General features: G+C 37.9%; 1 protein-coding gene and 1 pseudogene across 1 annotated transcript; one reads left to right on the top strand and one right to left on the bottom strand.

Annotated features, from left to right (window-relative positions):
* The window catches only part of LOC126787230 (uncharacterized), a 191,615-nt pseudogene that overhangs the window by 157,329 nt on the left and 12,919 nt on the right, over window positions 1-21,367 (bottom strand).
* LOC126787837 (uncharacterized) lies at window positions 15,981-18,527 on the top strand. Its single transcript, XM_050513751.1, has 3 exons — window positions 15,981-16,280; window positions 16,643-16,970; window positions 18,138-18,527. The coding sequence occupies exons 1-3, from the start codon at window positions 16,133-16,135 to the stop codon at window positions 18,346-18,348; spliced, it is 687 nt and encodes a 228-aa protein (XP_050369708.1). The 5' UTR covers window positions 15,981-16,132; the 3' UTR covers window positions 18,349-18,527.

Below are 21,367 nucleotides of genomic sequence, written 5' to 3'. Positions count from 1 at the left end.
TTTTTCATTCATTCATTTTTTTTCGGCATGCTTAAAAGCTTGTTCATATATATTTTTCTCATGTCTTCCACCCCACACTTATTTCATACATCATCACAACAACATCTCAACAAAAGTACTGCCAAGTCTATAGAACAAGGTAGAGGTAACTATACTAAGCATGGAGATAACATAGGTGATGAAGAAAGGCTCAATGTAGGCTCAAATGCGGTTCAACTAAGGGGTCCCAAACAGGGCACATATAGGGATATATGGCTGTTTGGCTAAAGTGGTGGTAATCCTAGAAATGATCCATAAATCCCTTTCAAAATCAGAGCATTTTATGACTTAAAAGTTTCAACAATCACAAAAGATGAGTTCTAGTAAATTCTAGAGTCCATTAAAAGATATGGCACTAGTCATTGAATATGCAAAGAATAATGAGGTTCACAAAACAATCACGAAATTTCATATTATCACTCAAGAAGAAAGCATATATAGGCTCAAAACTCACAGGTTGTTATGTACTTAAACTAACCAAACATGTATGTCATATTACATTCAATCAAAATCTCACATGTTCATACCAAATCCACATTATCAATGAAACTTACAATTCAATTCTTATGAAATGCAAAACCATCATCTATGCATTTAGAGACATAATCATCCTAGACTTTAGGGGCATCCTAAGACTCAAAACAACACCTTTTTTTCGAATTTTTAAACATTTTTTCGAATTTTTTCTTTCTTTTTCGTTTTTAACATGAAATCAAAGCAAAAATCAGCAAACAATGATCATGCAACCATACCCCACATTTAGAAAATTACATTGTCCTCAATGTAAGCTCAATAATCAGAATGTAATTCATAAGTATAGACTAAGATCACACATCAATACATATTCAATTCAACCATAAGAGTGAAGGGATAAGAAAATGCAAACTCCCGTAGACGACTCCTCCACAGGTACGGTTGAAATGAGTTGCCTCCCATGCATCGCTTGAGTTTTAAAGTCTCTCAGCCTAGACTCTCTCATGCTCATACATCTTTTGGCGCATCTCTCACACTCGTCTCTTCATACGTGTGCTCTTCAAAAGATTCATAGTAGGGCTTAAGTCGATGCCCATTCACCTTGAACGTCTGACCTGTTTTGTCACTTTTAATTTCAATAGCACCATGAGCAAACACATTAGTAACAACAAATGGACCAACCCAACGAGAACGTAATTTGCCAGGAAAAAGTTTAAGTCTAGAATGGAATAAAAAAACTTTTTGACCAACTACAAACTATTTCCCACGAATCATCTTGTCATGATAAGCTCTCGTTTTCTCCTTGTAAATCTATGCAGCATCATAGGCGTTATTTCTTATCTCCTCAAGCTCATTGAGCTGCAATTTCCTATGAAGACCGACTGCATCCTTGTCCATGTTGAATGTCTTCACCGCCCACCATGCTCTGTGCTCTAACTCCACTGGAAGGTGACATGCCTTCCCATACACCAATCTGAATGGTGACATCCCAATAGGCGTCTTGTACGCAGTTCTGTAGGCCCATAATGTATCGTCCAATCGATCACTCCAATCCTTCCTTGTTGGACCTACAGTTTTCTCCAGAATTCCTTTGATCTCTATGTTGGACACTTCTGCCATGCCGCTTGTTTGAGGATGATATGGTGTCGAAACCTTGTGGGTTACTCCATACTTCTTGAGCAATGCCTCAATTGTCCTGTTGCAGAAATGAGAACCTCCATCACTTATCAAAACTCTTGGTACTCCAAACCTGCAAAATATGTTAGTTCTCAAGAAACCTGCAACCACTTTCGAATCATTAGTCCTGGTGGCCTTTGCTTCCACCCACTTCGACACATAATCAACAGCTAATAAGATATACAAGAAACCTCTAGATGAAGGAAATGGACCCATGCAATCAATGCCCCATACATCAAAAATTTCGACAATTATAATGGGAGATAAGGGCATTTGATCTCTCTTACCAATATTACCAGTTCGTTGACACCTATCACAAGAAACACAAACACAAATATGCATCCTTGAAAATAGAAGGCCAATAGAAACCACATTCCAACACCTTTAAAGCTGTTCTACGAGGCCCAAAATGACCTACACATGCCTCACTATGACAGAAGTTAAAAATTGTCCTATGCTCATTCTCCGGGACACATCTCCTAATGACTTGATCACTACATTGTTTCCATAAATGCGATTCATCCCAAATATAGTATCTAGCCATTTTCTTCAATTTAGCCTTATTAGCATGTGAAAGTGTATTAGGAAAGTCCCTAGTAACTAAATAATTGACAATATCTGCATACCAATGCACACTTACCTCTATCCCAAAGAGTTGCTCATCTGGGAAAGTCTCACGTAGTGGCTCTCTTTCCTCATCTCGCACGATCCTACTCAAATGATCAGCCACCACATTCTCACTTCCCGTCTTGTCTCGAATCTCAAGGTCAAACTCTTGAATCAACAGTATCCACCGGATCAATCTGGGCATAGCATCCTTCTTTGTCATCAAATACCTTAAGGCTGCATGGTTAGAATACGCAACAACTTTAGAATGCAAAAGATATGATCGAAATTTTTCTAAAGCAAAGATTACAGCCAAAAGTTCTTTTTTTTGTAGTCGAATAATTCATCTGGGCCTCATTAAGAGTCCTAGATGCATAGTAGATCACTACGGGCTTATTTTCTTTTCTTTGGCCCAACACCGCCCCAACTGCATAATCTGAAGCATCGCACATCAACTCAAAGGGCAGGTTCCAATCCGGAGGACAAATGCTGGGTGCACTAGTCAACAACTCCTTCAACTTCACAAACGCTTTCTCACATGCATCATCCCATATGAACGGCATATCCTTCTGCAATAGGGTACACATAGGTCTCGCCACCATGGAAAAATCCTTGATGAATCTCCTATAAAATCCTGCATGACCAAGGAAAGAACGAACCTCTCTCACAGTTATGGGAGAGGGTAAGTGATGCACAATATCAACCTTAGCCTTGTCTACCTGAATACCCTTAGCAGATACAATATGTCCTAAAACTATCCCTTGATTAACCATGAAATGACATTTTCCCAATTAAGCACAAGGTTAGTTTCTACACACCTTTTCAATATTAACTCTAAATTCTCTAAACATGCATCAAAGTCTTTACCATATACACTAAAATCATCCATAAAGACCTCAATGATATTTTTGATAAAGTCAGAGAAAATAGCAAGCATACATCGCTGAAACGTACCTGGTGCGTTGCACAACCCAAAGGGCATGCGTCGATAGGCAAAAGTGCCAAATGGACATGTAAATGTCGTCTTCTCTTGATCTTCCGGATGAATGCATATCTGGTTGTAGCCATTATACCCATCTAGAAAACAAAAGAACTCGTGCTCGGCTAATCTTTCCAACATCTGGTCCATGAACGGTAAATGCATGTGATCCTTGCGTGTTGTAGCATTCAGCTTCCTATAATCAATACACATCCTATGACCGGTCACCAACCTCTGGGGTACTAACTCATTCGCCTCATTTTTCACAACAGTTACCCCACTCTTCTTAGGCACAACTTGCATTGGCGAAATTCACCGACTGTCCGAGATAGGATAGATCACTCCACAATCAAGCAGCTTGATCAGCTCATCTTTTACGATTTTCATCATTGGTGGGTGCAATCTCCTCTGAGCATCACGTGTAGGCTTGGCGCCATCCTCCAATAAGATCCTATGAACACAAGTTGTAGGGCTGATTCCCTTGATATCCGCCAAAGTCCATCCAATAGCGATTTTGTTCCTCTTAAGCACATCAATCAATCTAGCTTCCTGCTGCTCACTCAGCGTTGATGACACAATAACTGGTAGAGTATCATCATTTCCAAGGTACACATACTTCAAATGATCTGGAAGCTGCTTCAAATCTAACTTTGGGGCCTGAACCATAGATGGTAACAATTTGTTAGTGGAAATGGGAATTGACAAGAAAGAGGGATACCTTTTGTATTGTTGAGCTTCAAGCTCACAAATAATTTTGAAAATCTTAGGCTCAAGATCAGCCCACTCCTCTCTTGGGACACGGTCCTCATGCTTGTCAAATCCGGCCCCTTGCTCCATAGCTAATTGCTATGCTTCCAACGTTTCTGACATAACCTGTGTAATAGAATCAACAACATCAATAACAGAGCACGAGTTAAGGTCAGAAACTGGGTATTTCATAGCCTCAAAAACATTGAAGCTGATAACATCTCCATCAAATTCCATTGATAAACTCCCATTGGCCACATCGATACATGTCCTAGCAGTCCTCATGAATGGTCTCCCCAAAAGCAGTGGAGTTGTCTCCAAGGGTGATACCTCCATGTCTAGCACATAAAAATCTGCAGGGAAAATCAAGTGACTGACCTGCACAAGGACATCCTCAACATACCCCTTAGGGTACTTGTTAGATCGATCAGCTAATTGAATAATCACGTTATCATTCTTTAAAGGTCCTAATCCTAGTGATTGATAAACATTATATGGCATAACATTTATTGAAGCACCTAGATCAAGCATAACATTGTTAAATAACGTGTTACCAATTTTGCATGGGACAGAGAAACTTCCGGGGTCCTTCATCTTAGGGGATAGCTTCCTTTGGATGACAGCTGAAACTGTCTCATTCATCTTCACTACCTTCTCCTTCCTAGTCTTCTTTCTTGAAGTGCAAAGCTCCTTAAGAAATTTCGCATACTTGGGAATTTGCTTGATGCACTCCAACAATGGAAGGTTAACTTCCACCTTCCTAAAGACTTCCAACACCTCCTCATCAGATTTATCCTTTTTGCTCTTTGCAAACCTAGAAGGGAAAGGTACACACAAAATGAGATTAGTATTAACTAAATCACTTGAGTTAGGAATTGTACCTTTGGGTGCATCATGGGGCAGCACCATCTCTTTCTTGGAGGTAGCTGGATCTTTCTCCAAGTCCATCTTTATAGGAAATTCGTCACTTTCTTGCTCATGGGCCGTATGGGCCTTCTTTGCAACATTTGGGCTCTCCTTAAGCTCGAGCCCACTCCTTGTCATGATAGCTTGGGCTTGCTCATTCCTTGGGTTTGGTATGACACCACTAGGCAGCTTCCCTTACTCAGAAAATCGGCCCATGAAGTCCACTACCTGGCCCATATGCGTTTTCAGTTCCGCAATGTCCTTGCTATTTGCTTGTTAACCCACGACCAAAGTTTGAGTAACGGTGTTCAACTGACTTTGCCCAGCAGCTAAGGACTTCAACAACTCATCATAATTAGGAGTAGCAGCCACATTTGGAGGTGGTACATTGAGTAGCAGAGCTTGTGGTCTAAACAAACCAGCCGGACGAGACCCGAATTGCATTTGATTCTGATGTGGCCTTAGTACATTTTCATTGTTGGACCACCGAAAGTTAGGATGATCACGTAGGCCAGGATTGTAGGTATTTGAATATGGGTTGTACCTCTGACCTCCTTGATAACCCAGGGCATTGATTTCTTCATACCCTCCACTAGATGCAACTTAAGGACACTAATCAGTAGGGTGCCCCTCCGTACATATCCCACAGACTTGAGCTCCACTAGACTTCATGAAATGGCTCATCATATTGGACAACTTGTCGACCTTGTCCTCTAGAGCAGAGTTCGAACTGGAGTGAGTCTCATGCACCTGCCGTGTAGCACTTGCAGATGTCCCAAACTATTGGTTATTTATTGCTCTCTTCTCCAAAAGATCTTTTGCAATGACATTGCTCTTGTCCAAGAATGAACCACCAGCAGCTGAATCAAGAAACTCTCTTTCCATTTGTAGAAGGCATTCATAAAAGTATTGAAGAAGTAGGCCTTCCCTAATTCCATGAGTTGGACATGATGCTATAAGAGACCTAAATCTCTCGTAGTAGTTGTAAAACGACTCATCCGGCCCTTGCTTGATTCCAGTGATCTGCTTCCTTATGTGAGTAACTCTTGAAGATGGGAAGTATTTAGACAAGAATTCGTTCACCATGGTAGTCCAAGAAGTGATCCTACCAGCTGGCACCTCAAATAACCATTTCTGAGCACGATCCTCCAATGAGTAAGGAAATGCTCTCATCTTCACAATCTGAATGTCTGCTCCTCTTGGGCACATATTCTCATAGTTGAATTGGAACAAGGTGAGATGTTGATTAGGATCCTCACCAGAAAGACCATGAAACTTGGGTAAATGATGTAGAAACCCACTCTTCAAAACGAAATCACTAGTCTTGCCCTCCTATGGAACAAGATATACAATGTTAGAGGGCGCTGTCCCACCACCTGCACCTTCAACTTGACCATTTTGTTCTCTAATTGATGCCATTACTTCTTCTTGAACTTCAGGTTTTGGATAAGGTAGATTGAAATTCAACTGGGCCAATGGAAATGGGCTTGTCAACAGTTCCAACTCCGGATCCTCAAAGAACAAAGGATTGAGCCCATTACAACTTGTTGCACTTGGAAATGGCGAAATGGACCCAAACTCTTTCTCTTCGTGAAATGAATCTGATTCAATGGATACGTTATCAAATTGAGATGGAGGCTGAATTCTTTTCAGGTGTGCACTAATCTCTTCGGACCAACCACTAATCTTAGACATTCATTAGCCTGAAAAGAACACATATATATATTAGTATCTTTACAACATATGAAATACAAGTATAAGTAATTATAAACTTCTTCTTTCTTTCAATTACAAATTTCGTTTCTCTCCTCTACAAAAACGTAACTCTTCTTTAAATCTATGTTAAATTTCGTTTTCTTTGTTTATTTTCTTCTATATTTCGAAAATTACAAGTGTAGGAGTATAACTAAGTCTAATTGATTTTATTCGCACACAATCCTAACTTTTAAGGTACGTGGAGCAGAGAAGCTAACTGTGCAATGGACTGAAACAGCCCAAGGTAAGGGTCTTGCTTTATCCGATATACCTTAAAAATTAGAACATCATTTTCTTTTGAAACTATATACATCTATTTATACAAACTTATTTTCTAAGTTATAAAGCGAGGTGGACGTGCGGCCTAAGTACGTCGTCTAGACACAAACTCATTCCTTTGTTTCAGAAGGCTTGATAGCTAGAATCAGAGATAGTCACAAGGCAAGACTCATTTGTTGGACACCACGGGGGCCATAACCTCGAAATGATGCTTTCCCAATCGACTCCATCACCGAGATGTATGTCAGTCTATAGGCCTCTGAGATCCAATTTTGTAAACCTTGAACCAGAGTAATGAAAATAGCATAGCCCCTTACTCAGCTCGGAATAACGTTATGTGTTAGACTGGCTCCAAAGTGTTAATAAAAGCCGCCCTCAACCCCAAGTGACATTTGCAAGGTACAAATGGAGGGTTAATGCTAGTATTAACAAAATAAACTTTACCTATTCCGTTCACCTTATAACTTACAATAAACCTAGCATAAATAAACATTTAGCTTCCTTAAAAAAAAATTATTATGTGTAACAAGTTTCCTATAGGCATACTACTACAATAATATAACAAACAACAACTTTACACACACAATTTTTTTCATTTTATACTCTTTTTTTTCGAATCCTTCGAATCACTAATCACAGAAACACTATTTCCGAATACTATTCACAGAAACATAAAAACCAATATACACTTATACAATTCATAATATAACATAAGATTAACACTTCAAAGCATTGAGAATTAATCAATTCCCCGGCAACGGCGCCAAAATGATATAGCGTTTTGTTAGAACGTCTATAAAATACCTTGTAAAACATCATCGTTAGTATAGAATAAGCAGGGATCGTTCAGTCTGGGGAATCAAAAGGGCCTCAATACTTACCATGTTATTGGGGGATTTGATTTGGATTCTAAAACTACAACTTAAAATAAATCCTAAATTACTTATATACAATTGATCAACCATTCATCACATAACCAAAACACGAATTTCACTCAAGAAACATGTATAACACGTATAGAATAACATATAGGCAGCGACTTATTTCGATTATATCTAAGTCCATTTCAATTCCAATTCTAATTAGAGTCCGAAGCGGTTCATCTAATCGTTAAGACTTCTTAATTATTTAGAATCAACGAAGCGTTCAATCCTAAACATATGCTACAAAAAGTTCAACATAACGAAGCGTACTAGTTAAACAACAAAGTAGCACATAAGCACATTAAGTCGAATTGGAGACATGTAAGCAAGCATGGCATCACTCATCTTGATTAAGCATGCAAATTCCTAGAACTATCACAACCCTAAACAAGTATCAATGATTGAAACACGAAGCGCATATTCAATCAATGAACACTTTGGTGAATGAAATCGCAACCCTAGGAGAACCATGGCCTTGGCTTCCTCAAACATTGATGTACAAGTTCAAGGAATAAATCGAAATAAAACCTAAAAACAATTCGGAAACCTACTGCCCTAAGTCATTATACACGGCAAACATACAAATCTCATGAGTTCATACAATCAAAACATAAAACCAAAGAAGACTGAAATTATATTATATATATATGAAACCGAAAATCACATCCAATAAATCATTCAATGAATTCGAAAATTTCAGAAAACCAAAAGATAAATTACAAGCCATGGATGAATCATACTTTAGAAACCTTTTAGGATTCGGCAAGAATGAATTCGATTTGGAAGAGGAGGAAGATGAGTACGGTTTTGTGGTGATGGATGAAGGTTTTTGGCTTGAATTTCCTGGATGGATTTGACAGAATTTCGGCTGTGTTTATGAGAGAATGGTGATGCTAAATATGAAGGGAGGCCGAGCTATATATAGAGGAAGAAGAAGAGGAGGGGCTGCTAGGGTTTAAGATGGGCTGATCCATGTATGCACGGCTGTGATTTCTTCTTTTTAATTGGATCGAATGTCTGCCCTTGCTTTCCTTGTAGAAGAAGTTCTTATCTCCTATTTCTTCTAGGGTTACACGGCATGGGCTGGACTCTCCTTCTCATGGGCTGATTTAGATAGCACGGCAAGACTTCTTTCACAAGCTGAATTGGATAGCACGGCAAGACTCCTTAATTTCCTCAAAGATCATGCACGGCTTCTCCTCTTTTCTTCCTTGAATTTTCTCTTCAAATCTGAAAATAAAAACCGAAATTAATAAGAAGAGATCATCTATTTTGAAACTTATGTCTTAATCTAGACATTTGTTGTCTTAAAAAGGCATATGTAATAGATGAGCTCAACTAGATTAGGAAAGTTTCTAATTTGCAAAAAGAAAACTTACTAGAATAAGTAAGTTACTAGAACATGAAAGTTCATTTAGGAAAGTTTCGTAATAAGAGTTTGAGTTCAAGTAGGACTTTCCAAAATGGTACGTTTCCTAGTCTAACAAGGATTCCTAATGCAAACATGACTCTCAAGATATCGCCAATGCGACTAAAAAGTAGAAAGATGAAGACTCCTAGTTCAACTAGGTTTCCTAGTCCTATAAGGATTCCCTCTCATTCTAGGACTCTAGACTAATTCTTCGTTTTTAACTCGTTCAAGCACAAAAACACATCCATAACCGTCCTAGACTCCTATTGTGACTCAATGACTCGATATTACAACAATAAGGGTTAAACAAAGTACAAATGAAGGTAAAAATATATTAAGAACGTAACACAAAGTGCTCCTATCAATATACTCATGTTAAATTTGATTATATAAATATAAAATTGATTTTATGTTGTCTTCATCTATATCTGAAACATCAACTTTTTGTGGACTCCTGCTGTAAATCATTAATTCCTTTACGGTGGTCATATTTGTCAGGTTTTTCTTATTCTCTTCATCCTGGTTTATTATGAAGTTTGATGTTTCTACTTAGGGTATGAGTCCATCAGTGATTGCATAGCTATCTGGCTTTGATAAAAACTGATAGAGTTACTGCAAATCTAACCTCTGCACAAATTTTGGTTTATGTCTTTTTTTTTTAAGTCATAAGTTTAGATCACTTTATATATTTAGAATATCATTCTTTTTGAAATATACTTAACCGTAGTTTTAAGCTTTCAGTTGCAAACAAATTCTCCAAAATCAATAGCATTTTAAACAGAAGAACACTTCCAAGTAGCTAGGCAATCTCATTAATCCCCATTAATCCCACCAATAGCTTTTGTTTCTCTTGGTTTCATTTCATATTGAACTCAGTTAAAGCCTAATCATTTAAAGAGCAAATAAATCAGAACAAAAGTGAAGACTTAATTTTAAATAATATGATCAGTATCTCTTCCTTACTCTCTACGATATTTACTCAACAGGAAAACAAATGACGGTGGATCATCATCATCGACTCCTTTGTCTAAATGATCCTCTTTTGAACAACTTGCTGTTGGCAAAAATGCACAAAAGAAAAGTTAAGTAACATAGTAAGTAACATAGCTGCTGCAACTGGAGTCTTTATGTATATGTAGCTCCAAATACCATATGGGACAATTTTGCACCTCTAGCCCACACTCTTGCAGCACTATTTTTTGCTCAAGTAGAATTTGTACTAGAGACCTTGAATGAAGTAATAACCCTTTCTTTTTCACCTATAATTGGAGAAGCTATCAGTTGAATAGCAATTTTGTATTATCTCCAATCAAAACTTAATGTAATTATACAGGTTGTTTTTCATCTATGCGTAAGTTTATTGTCTTTATCTATAGATACAACCATCCAGCTATCATCACTCTCAAAAATTCTATGATTTTGTTCTCATTTTTTTCATCTATACATAAGTTTATTCTCTTCACCTATAGATACAACCATCCAGCCACCATCACCCTAAACAATTGTATGATTTTGTTCTCATTTAACAACATCAACCCGCAGCAGGGCGCGGGCAAGCTCCCTAGTATGTATCTATTTCAACAAACTACAAACCAAATCCTCTACAACAACTTGCACCAAAAATTTCTAAATACAAAGCAGAACAAGATAGAAAACTATTTTGAGAAGAACAAACAGTTGCTAGATAAACCAAGTTTATTTATTAGTGATTATATCTATATGAACAAAAGAAAATTAACAACACATACGGAGTTACAACACAAACACGTGAACGTCGATCTGTTTATTCTTCCTAAAATTGGCGTTGCTAGCTTGCTTCTACAATGATCCCCAACGCGTGCGTCCATGGTAACTTGCAGACCGGAGAAGATAGAAATATCCACGTATGATAATCAACTAGTAAGGTGGAGGAGGATGGTGATGAGGCGGAGGTGGTCTGTAGGGGTCAAAGTATGGTGGTGGAGGTCCTGGAGCATAAGGTCCCGGAGGAGGAGGACCAGGCGGATAGTGATGGTGATGGGGCGGTGGTGGCGGTGGTGGGTGATAAAACTCTGGACGTGGAGGTGGTGGCGGCCCATGATGATGAAGATGATGGGGAGGAGGAGGTGGTGGTTGTGCAAAGGGGTCTGGCGGTGGTGGTGGCGGTGGGTGTCTTCGAAATCCCATGATATCGTGATCAGAATCAGTTGCAAATATGGATGGATATAAAGAGAGTGATGAGGAACTTATATAATCCAAGGAATTGAAGGAAATCAGGGGCTCGGATAAAAGAATATCAACGATATCTTAGCAAGGTAGGTAAAGACTCGAAGACGCGAGATCTCAACTAATGGACCTCACTTTTATAAGCGTAAGAATTAAGAAATTTCTAGATAAGATCAGAAACAATGTGTCGATAGAGTAAAACAAGCTAGAAGACTGTTAGTTATTGAACTGGTAGATAGGACTGAAACGTGAATTACTTAGTCTTATATATGACTTTTGTCATCTTTGCTTAGCAAAAATTAATTGGTTCCTTAACAATTAATTAGGAGAACGACGTAGACCTGCAGTTGTTTCTTTCTCATGCACACACATAACAACTAATTGATCATGCATGAATCATCACCATGAAAATTGAAAAAGAAACCAGAACGTTACCGTTGATAACGTAACTCGAGCGAACTGTGATCGTTCAAATTAAAGTAATCTTTCACTTAGTTTTAGACTTTTAGTGTTGTGTACTTGTGGTCTTGTGTTAGTTAACTGCACCAATTCTCATCGATAGCACAAATTAGATATATGAGAATTACCAAATACTGAAGCTTTTGAGTACATCCATTGGCACTACGGAAAATGGAAGCTATCCTTTTATTTTTCTTTTCCTTTTTTATCCGAGCGTTTTGCTATGAGTAATGTGCCCCAACTCTAACTATATCACTAGTGAGCCAAGCAGTTTAGTATACCAAAAATGAAGTTACTTCGTACGTGTTTCCATTAAATGTGTTGCGTCTGTGTTCTGGAGTTTTAAAGTTTCCGATCCTAGCGTACTTGCAGTCATTGTACTGTACAACGACAACACTACTACACTAGACAGGGCTCCCATTGCAGTCATTAGTTACAGACGCAATTTGATGTGGAACAAAAGCAAGAGATCTTTAGCTTTTCGATCTAATCCCTAATGAACATAACTAATTAAGAGGAATGTACTGGTGTATAATTCTTTGCAACATATCAAACAAAACACCGAATACGTACTAGTATGTGTACATGCTTTAAATTGAACTTTTACGAGGAATTCATTTTTGGTAATATATTTCATGACATACAAATACAACAAGAAAAAAAAAATACTTGGTATGAAAGACTCAATCATGCAAACGATAAGAATGAAAGACTCAATCCAAACTAGCTTAATATAAAAATCACGAAACAAAAGGCTTGTATGGCACCGTAGGAGCATATAATCGTTCTTGGGAGATTTGGTAGGAGCATGTAATGTAATGTTTTTAATAAATTTGTTCAGATAGTGTAGAATAGTACTTGTGTTTAAACCTATCTTATATATAAACTCTACAAGAACATCTCTTTAGCACTATATATAATAATACAATAAACTTTAAGGTTATATCTTGTTGGCGGCTGTTAACCCTACTTCTAGAGTTTGGCTCATTGCTAGTTCCGGGTGCCTGCTGACCTCCCTCGACAAGCCTTCTCATCAACTTTTCTAGTGCCGTATACCCCCTCTTTTTTTTTTTTTTTTTGAAAAAATTGTAGTATACCCCCTCTGGTTAAAGGTTTAGCCTCTAGTTTCTCTTTGATCCCTAGAGGGGCTCGTGACGCTTTCTACATTTCCTATGGTGCAGGACAACGTCCTTGGGGTTTGGAAAATCCAAACTAACTGTGGGATCCTGGATCTCTAGCATTGGAGTCTCATATTCGGGTTGATGCAAGCATGCAACCCTGTTTCAATAGAGGTCGGTGTCATTTTCTGTGGTTTTAGTTCGATGAAGACAGCTAGAGACTGACAATGGTTGTATGTAAATTCTTGCTCTCTCCTCTCTGAAGGTCTACCCGAGGACTTTGTCGTCAGATCTCCTTGGTATGCTGACGAGTTTCAAATATGGGTCGAAGGATTCTGACGTCGTTGGGTGACTGGTGGTGTGGATCATGTCCTAGGTGGTGGCCGGTGGATGGTGACTTTGTTCATGTCGGAGGACTAGCTTGGAGGTGATTGGGTGCCCAATTACTAGGGTTGGTGGAATGACGTTGTGTTTGCTTGGATTTGCGTTTTTGTTTTCTTCTGTTCGGATTGGGGCTGGAGATTTTGGGTTTTGTCTTCGAGGCCCAGTCATTTTTCAGTCCTCATTTGGGACCCATGTGATGAGTGTTGGCAGATTTAGGCTTCAAATTATGTTTGGGTCAAAAGACTAGATCTAAGTTTACGGTTACTTTAAATAAGTTAATTGATGCTGACATAACATTGTTTCTGGTCACTATATGAGCCAACTAGAGAGACTCAATATAGAAATGGCTAAGGCCTAGTTATAGTTCTGGTTCTACTAGGATTGTTGTCTAGTTCTTAGTCATTTTGCACGTTTTTAATTGACGTTGTCCCCAGAAAAGGGGCGGAAATGTGTTCATGTTGTTTCATACGATACCAATTAATATAAGACTTCACGTCGTATTTAAAAAAATATAAACTAGAAAAATACCCGCGCTTTGCTGCGGGTTTAATTACGTAACATAAATCTGATACCCTATATGATATGTTTAATGGTTTGCTATTTAATCAATGTAGATCTTACATTTTGATACATCCAATTAGAAAGGAGAAACACAATAGCTCGGAATTGTAACAAAACAATAGTTTGTTGTTTAATCAATGTGGATTTTGCATTTTAATACATTTAATTTAGAAAGGAGAATACAAACAAACAAACAAAAATTAAGATTCACCACCATAAACCATAGATTCACAATTACTAATATAGAAACAACTAAGATTAGAAGTTTAGAACCAATTAAATTGTTTCGCGCTAAACTTCTGCTATTTTATAAGTTCTTTTCAAAATCCCCAAGGTACATCAAGTGAAATCTTCTTATTACCACCTATTACTAATATAGAAACAACTAATATTAGAAGTTTAGAACCAATTAAATTGTTTCGCACTAAACTTCCGCAATTTTATAAGTACCTTTTGAAATACCCAAGCTACATCGATCTATGCATCAAAAATGAATTAGACCAACTGAAATATTGTATATACATTTTGACATCTACACTTCAATTGTCTCATATGATGACAATCATGGTATATATTAGTTCTTAAGTCCAATATATGTCTGTAAGAACAATGCATGGCTTAGCAGACATAAACATGGCACTCACCAATTCTCATGTAGCCACATTTTAGTACCAATCAAAAGCATACAATCAAAATATTGACATTATTGTGATGTCACATCCCAAGTCACACTACCTATCATATAACATGTCACACTAACTTTCTGTTGTGACAAGAAGTGTGATAGCTAGTGTGACAAACAATGTGATAGCTACTGAATAGCAGTAGTAAACTCATTCAACATCTTTTCATGAAAATATGCGAACTACGAATATCTGATGTCACACCCCTAGCCACATTACCTATCACACTACCTATCACACTATCTATCACACTACATGTCACACTAACTTTCAGCTGTGACATGTAGTGTGATAGCTAATGTGACAGACAATGTGATAGCTATTGTGATAGTAATAGCTGTAAACTCGTTCAACATCTTTTTCGGCGACGCGTTCTTGAAGAACCGAAGAAATGAAAAGAAAAAAAATTGACTGGGCACCCAAAATTGCTATAAGTACCCATATCATACATCTCCTCCGATCTAACTCTTTTTCCGACGACTGCTGCTTCAGAAACAACTCTTGTTTAGTGGACTGAGCTCTTGTTCAACACCTTGAAAACTTCAACGCCAAGTTGGGTGATGAGGTGGTGGACGGAGGCGCATGGCGATGACGACCTAAGCTTTGGATCTACGTCGGCGGGAGCACATCTGAAGTACCAGCAGAGGAGCAGGGATGTCAATATGGTTGTGGAGCTTCAACAACGGTTCCATTTCAACTCGATCTGCTTCGGTGCACCGCACACCAGGAGAAATCTACACTCCACCACCACCAGCACCGCTGCGTGTTGCCGACAATCGGAGTTCGACGCATCTAGGTTTTTGTCGTCAGAGATCAATGGAGGATCATGAGTCGTTCACCAGCCTCTTCAATTTGTTGACCGGCCACACGAAATCTTTGACTGCCTCTCTTCACCGACGTTGTTTCGGTCTTCCTCCGGCGACCGATTCATCTCACTCCACACTTTCCTCGTCGTCGTTGACGAGGCCTGCATCTGCGTTTGTTTTTGTTTTTTGTTTTTTAGGGAGAGATAAAAAAATGCAGTGGCATCATGTAATTTTAATAAACTTCATGGGCAACGGTTTAAGTGTTTTTTAAAATAGATTTTTTTTCTAATTTATATAACTTAAGTGACTTTTTTCTTATTTCATGTGTCAAAATAGATTTTTTTTATAAGAAACCTACAAAAAATTTTCTTTCAAACAAAGAAAACGAAAATAAAAAGTGGATAACACTGACCGTACATTAATGAAGCACTGAGTTAATAAAATACAAGGGAGTAAGTTCTAGTTTCATTGAAGGGAGTCGGTGTTTGATATTTAGATCTCTGAAATCACATTTCCAGTTGCACTGAGATTCCAACAAATCTATCGAAATCTCAACTAGTCAGGCAGTTGTTTGAAGCAGAGAGAGAGAGAGAGAGAGAGAGGGTTGGGTTTGGTCGGAATATGGAGAATTTCAGCGCAGAAGATCTGTCGACGATCGGAGGTATCGCAACGGTGTCGCTTTTGCATTCCTTCATACCCACGCATTGGCTCCCTTTCTCGATCGTCGGCCGCGCCCAGAAATGGACTCTTTCCCGCACTCTCTTCGTCAGTACGATCTCCTCGCTACCTCTCCTCCTTCTCATATTTCACCACTCAATTCTAGCTTCAGTTTTCATCTTTCCTTTGCTTCATTATGCTGCTGCTGCTGCTATTTATATGATGCCTTGATTTGGGTTTTTGATTTTGTAATTAGACTTTTGAGGGTATAGTTTACAAAGTTGAACTATTGTAGCTCTGGACTTTGAGTTACAATACAGCAAGAGCAGACCATGAATTAGTAGTTTGGGTTCATCTCTGTGAAAGTTCTTTTTGAGTTCTTTGGTAGGAGTTTTGTAGGTGTTCTGAAAAGGCTAATCAATTATTTCTTAGCTTCCAGGACTCTTATCCTCTTTTTGTGATTTTATTTCGCAGCGGCATTTGGAGCAGTTTTGCATGTAGTATCTACTTCAATACTTGGCATAACAGCGGTCACCATGGCAAATACCATAGCTGGCGAGGAAACTGTTCATAAACTTGCCTCACTGTTGCTTGTATTTCTTGGTGGTGGTTACATTTTGTTGTTTCTATCTGGAAAAGGTGGTCACAGTCATTCACACAACCAACCAATGGAAAAAATGGCTGTTGCTGGGCTCGTTCTTGTTCCTGCCTTGTCTCCTTGTGCAACCACACTTCCAGTATTTCTTGCTGTGGGCAATTCATCTTCTATGATGGTGCTTGCTATCATAGTGCTGCTATTCAGGTATTAATCTATGGATTCGGATGTATTTTTCGTGTTTATCTCTTTAATAATTGGATTCTGACTTGGTTTAATGTTACGTGTCAACTGGTAATTTCTCTTTAATTTTTTTTTCATTTCCTTGTTAGTACATGAGTTATGGGTACAAAAAGCACTTAATACTGATAAGTGCTTCCTATCCACATTAGAATGAGGAAAGCATAGATATTCAACATAAGTTTAACTGTCTGTGCCTTCCCGGTGGGCATAGGGGCAACATATCAACTTAGTATGCACTGTTGTTTCCATCAGTTTAAAATCTTATTGATTCTTATGCGAGCTTTTGCAATTTGAAATGAAAATTTATCAGCCATCAGACATTAAGTATATGTATTAGCCTGAACTGGATTTAATTTATCATGAGCAGACCAAAGATTGTATTGCCATGCATGTGAAACAATTACATAGCAGTGGGACCAAAAGTGAATTCCTAAACTACAAGGAAGCTGGAAACAATCAAATAGAGGCAGTAGTAGCACGAGGTATTACAAGCACCAAGTTAGATAAGTTAGCATGCAGCAGCCGTCCAGTCTATCTGAATAGCTGGGAGATTCCTAAATTATGAATGCAGTCTTACGCTAATATCAGAATTTAAATCTGTTTCCGAATATCTACCCATAGAACGTTATTTCTTTTGGTTGAATAAACCCTATGAATTTGTTAGCCTTTCCAGTTTCCACGTTGCTTTCTCCAAAGTAGCATTTAGCTGTAATAATTTGTGGCCCTGACTTCTGAGTACCAACAAGACAACAATCTATGTTTTTTACTGTATGTATAATGGACCAAATTAGATTTGTTGGTGACATCATCTGCTCGTTGCAAAGGAGTGATTACGACATCCTCTATTCCTACTTCCAAGCTTTTTGAGAGAGGCGCTCTGATTTTATAATAGGTTTCCATAAAAACTGTTTGCCTAACTGGAATTTGTAAGTTTATGAGATTTTACCTACTTGAATACCTAGAGTTGATTGTTTTGTACTGATTTTTTTCTTCTAAATCATGATTGTAATGTTAAATGATTTTTGGTAACCTTGAACGTCGTTTGTTTGGTCTGCTGTAATGCTGTTTTACGTGGTTTTGCAATTGATATATATTTGGCAAATCAACTCACATTGTATTCTGGAATTACAGCACCATAGCAGTGATGACTTCATTGGTTGCTCTCTCATTCTATGGCGCCAGCCAGCTCAAGTTTCACTGGGTGGAGCGATATGACAAACTTCTTGTTGGATCTGTGCTCTGTTTGGTGGGTATTTTGACACTTATTTTTCATGATCATGATCACGATGGAGCAGGAGGATCCACTGGAGAGCATTTGCATAGGAAAATCATTGTTCTGTGAAGGTTCTTGTCACCTTCCAATGTGCATGTTGTACTTACAGATTATAGTTGGAGATTGTTGCTCCCATATGTATTGACCACTACTACAACTGATCGTTCAGTCCACTTAGCGAGTATTAAGAAAGTATTTGTTCATTGTTTTTTGAATACTAACTAATATATTTCGCAGTTCGTCCTTTGGAGAAATTTTTGTTTGTACATATATTTCATTTTAGAATTACAACCCGTACTACGCTAGTAGAATCATTCCATTCCCACAAAACTAAGACATCCACAAAAACCAAGGTTCAAATGTTCAATGACCGGAAAGGTTCCTCCGTGATTATCAGCAACAACACCCACTCAATACTGGGAAGACTCGAGATTAATGAGGATGGAAGTTTTAAACACCGGGAAGGAGATGGGGGAATTGGCGTAGTAGTGCAACAATGGCTGGGTAAGGAGATGGCCAACCGATGCTTCATTGTGCCACAATTCCCACATTCTAGCACACTTGGTCTTCAACCCAAGAGCTAGTGTGCCACAACTAGCCTGATCGGGTTATTTGGGCACACTTTTGTGACACACTTGCACACGTGGATCTCGCCTGAAAAATTATTTTTATTATTATTTTGGTGAATTATTTCATAAATACATAAATATATTGTTGAATAAACATATATTGTTTTATTATTGGAAAAAACTATATTTTTTCTTTTAGTGAAATAATATAGGGGACTACAACACTAATCTCGAATAAGATTTCAAGTTTAGTTGTACTTAACACATTAAAATATATAAATGTGCGACATCGTAGCACATTTGAGTTGAAGACGGTCGATGTCAAATTGGTGAATAGTACTGATTTAGTGTTCCATAATATAGTCCAAAGACTACAATTAGCACTATGGGTTGGAGATGACCTAAGTATTTTTCTTATATTTCCTCTGTTTTGCAGAGGCTTGCCCAACTAGTTTGTTGCTAGCTACTCATGAAGAATGGGAGCTAGGCTATAGATGTTAGTGATTGCTCAATCTTGGTTTCAGCCTTAGGGAGGCTTGATCTGACGTAGGGCGCTCTCGATGATTGTAAGTCATATTTTTGACGTCTTTGAACTCTATTCATATTACATATATCTTCTGAAAACAAATGGTGTTGGCTATCGATTGACACATCTTGCTACCTTTAGTGACTTGGATGATGTTTGGCTTGATGCGTCTCCTGTGCTTATCTAGGATGTACTCTAAGAAACTCATTGTAATGCTTGATGTCAAGGCTCTTCCCACTTGATGCTTCATTATGACAACTGTGCTCTTACAAGGCATAACTTGGTTGCAAAAACTTAGCTGTGTTAAGTCTGCCTTTAGTTTTTGCAATGCTTCTGGAGCAGCAAATCTTGATGTGATTCAAGAGGTTGAGTATATGCGAGGAAGGAAGCGAAGATTGTAAATGTACCTTCTTGTGTGTCTTCTGTTGAAAGGAGTGGAAGCAATGGCCATATATGGAGGGAAGGTTCAGGAAGAGAGAGTGTGCCATTTTTTCCTTCAAGAAAGGGGAGAAAGATGTCTTAGTAGCAACTAGTTTGGATTTTCTTGATACCCAACATGCCATTACTCATTAACTATGATATGCTAGTAGAAATCAAAAACTGTCTTCACATGATTGGACGAACAAGAAAGATGCTGCAAGAATGGAATAACAACAACCTTTATCAACAAGAACCAGAGTGAAATCTCACACTACTAGATTTGAAAGATGAATAACTTCAGGTCTGTTTTGTTCAACATATGAATTTCATATTTGAGCTAAAATTGTGGAGGGATTTGGAATTTGGTTCACATCTTGTATATTACCCAGTGGACTTGAAGAGGCCAACTCATATGTTGATACCTTGATCTCACCATCTGCTACTGCATTTATGTTTCATACTCCTACTTTCACACAATTGTCTTGTAATACTTCTGACTAAATTGATGGTTATTGGAACAAGAGCAATTACAAGAACAAGCAAAGTTTTAATAGAGGCTTTGTTGTTTGCATGCAATCGAATTCAATAACACTTATGGTAGAAATCAAATAAGATTACATTTAAGCACTAAATCTTTGTTGGAGACATGTTTCATGTGTGGCGTCACCCACCATGGTTTCACATGCAAATTTCCAGAAATTTTTTACTACTTTTAATCAACACAAACCGAACCTACTTAGGGCATGATTCGATATGTGTCAATATGGTTGATGAATCTAGCACTCAAACACAATCTTAGGGACTGCGTCCAAGCACTAAATTCATATGCACATATCTGAAAATTATCTAAAAGCATGAGAAAGATGATTAGAACACAACAATAGAAATACAAAACTTCAATAATTATAAGAACATAAATTCGGTATAGTCTAAAAAAAATATCAAATACAATCTGAAAATTCTAAAACAAATACAAAACCAATATTTCCACATAAATAACAACTTACAATTTTCATAGACAAAGAATTGTAGATTAACACAAATAGACAAAGCCATGGAGATGAGTTGCGAGAATCACACGTTGTAGGAACCTTGGAGGTGTGTCTTCAATAGTGAAACTCGGTGGAGATGATGATGGTTTGGGGTGGACGGCTTGGCTAATTTTTGAGGGAAATTTATGGTGGTGTTTTGGTAGATTTTTGGCTCTTGAATGCTAATGAGAAGTGTTCTTATTTGAGAGATGAAGCCATGTATATATAGAGGAAAGAATGAGGGTAGTTGCATCTTTCCTCATATTATAATGCAATGCTTTAATCCTTTAAATCATGTCAAGTTTTGTTCCCTAAAACATGCCATACTTTAATCCCTAAAATATGCCATGTTTTATTCCCTAAAACATGCCATGTTTTATGCCTTTAATGATCATCTTTAATTGTTGCATGACTTGGCTCCATCACTTTTTCTTTAATTATCTTTTCAATTAAATCTGAAAATAAGAAAATAAAATCATAAGTAAGAGATAATTAGTTTCAAAACCTAACAAGGATTCCTAGTCAAACTAGGATTCTAGACC

The sequence above is a fragment of the Argentina anserina genome, chromosome 3 (assembly GCF_933775445.1).
Source record: "Argentina anserina chromosome 3, drPotAnse1.1, whole genome shotgun sequence".
Classification (NCBI taxonomy): domain Eukaryota; kingdom Viridiplantae; phylum Streptophyta; class Magnoliopsida; order Rosales; family Rosaceae; genus Argentina; species Argentina anserina.
Note: the sequence above shows the minus strand (reverse complement) of the source record. Positions and strands in the feature narration are given on the sequence as shown.

What these genes read in the sequence shown, in the direction of transcription:
- LOC126787837 (XM_050513751.1), top strand. Translation starts at nt 16,133, where the DNA reads ATGGAGAATTTCAGCGCAGAAGATCTGTCGACGATCGGAGGTATCGCA. An exon ending in TTCCCGCACTCTCTTCGTCA is followed by an intron (nt 16,281 to 16,642) that starts GTACGATCTCCT and finishes TTTATTTCGCAG; the next exon opens with CGGCATTTGGAGCAGTTTTG. An exon ending in ATCATAGTGCTGCTATTCAG is followed by an intron (nt 16,971 to 18,137) that starts GTATTAATCTAT and finishes CTGGAATTACAG; the next exon opens with CACCATAGCAGTGATGACTT.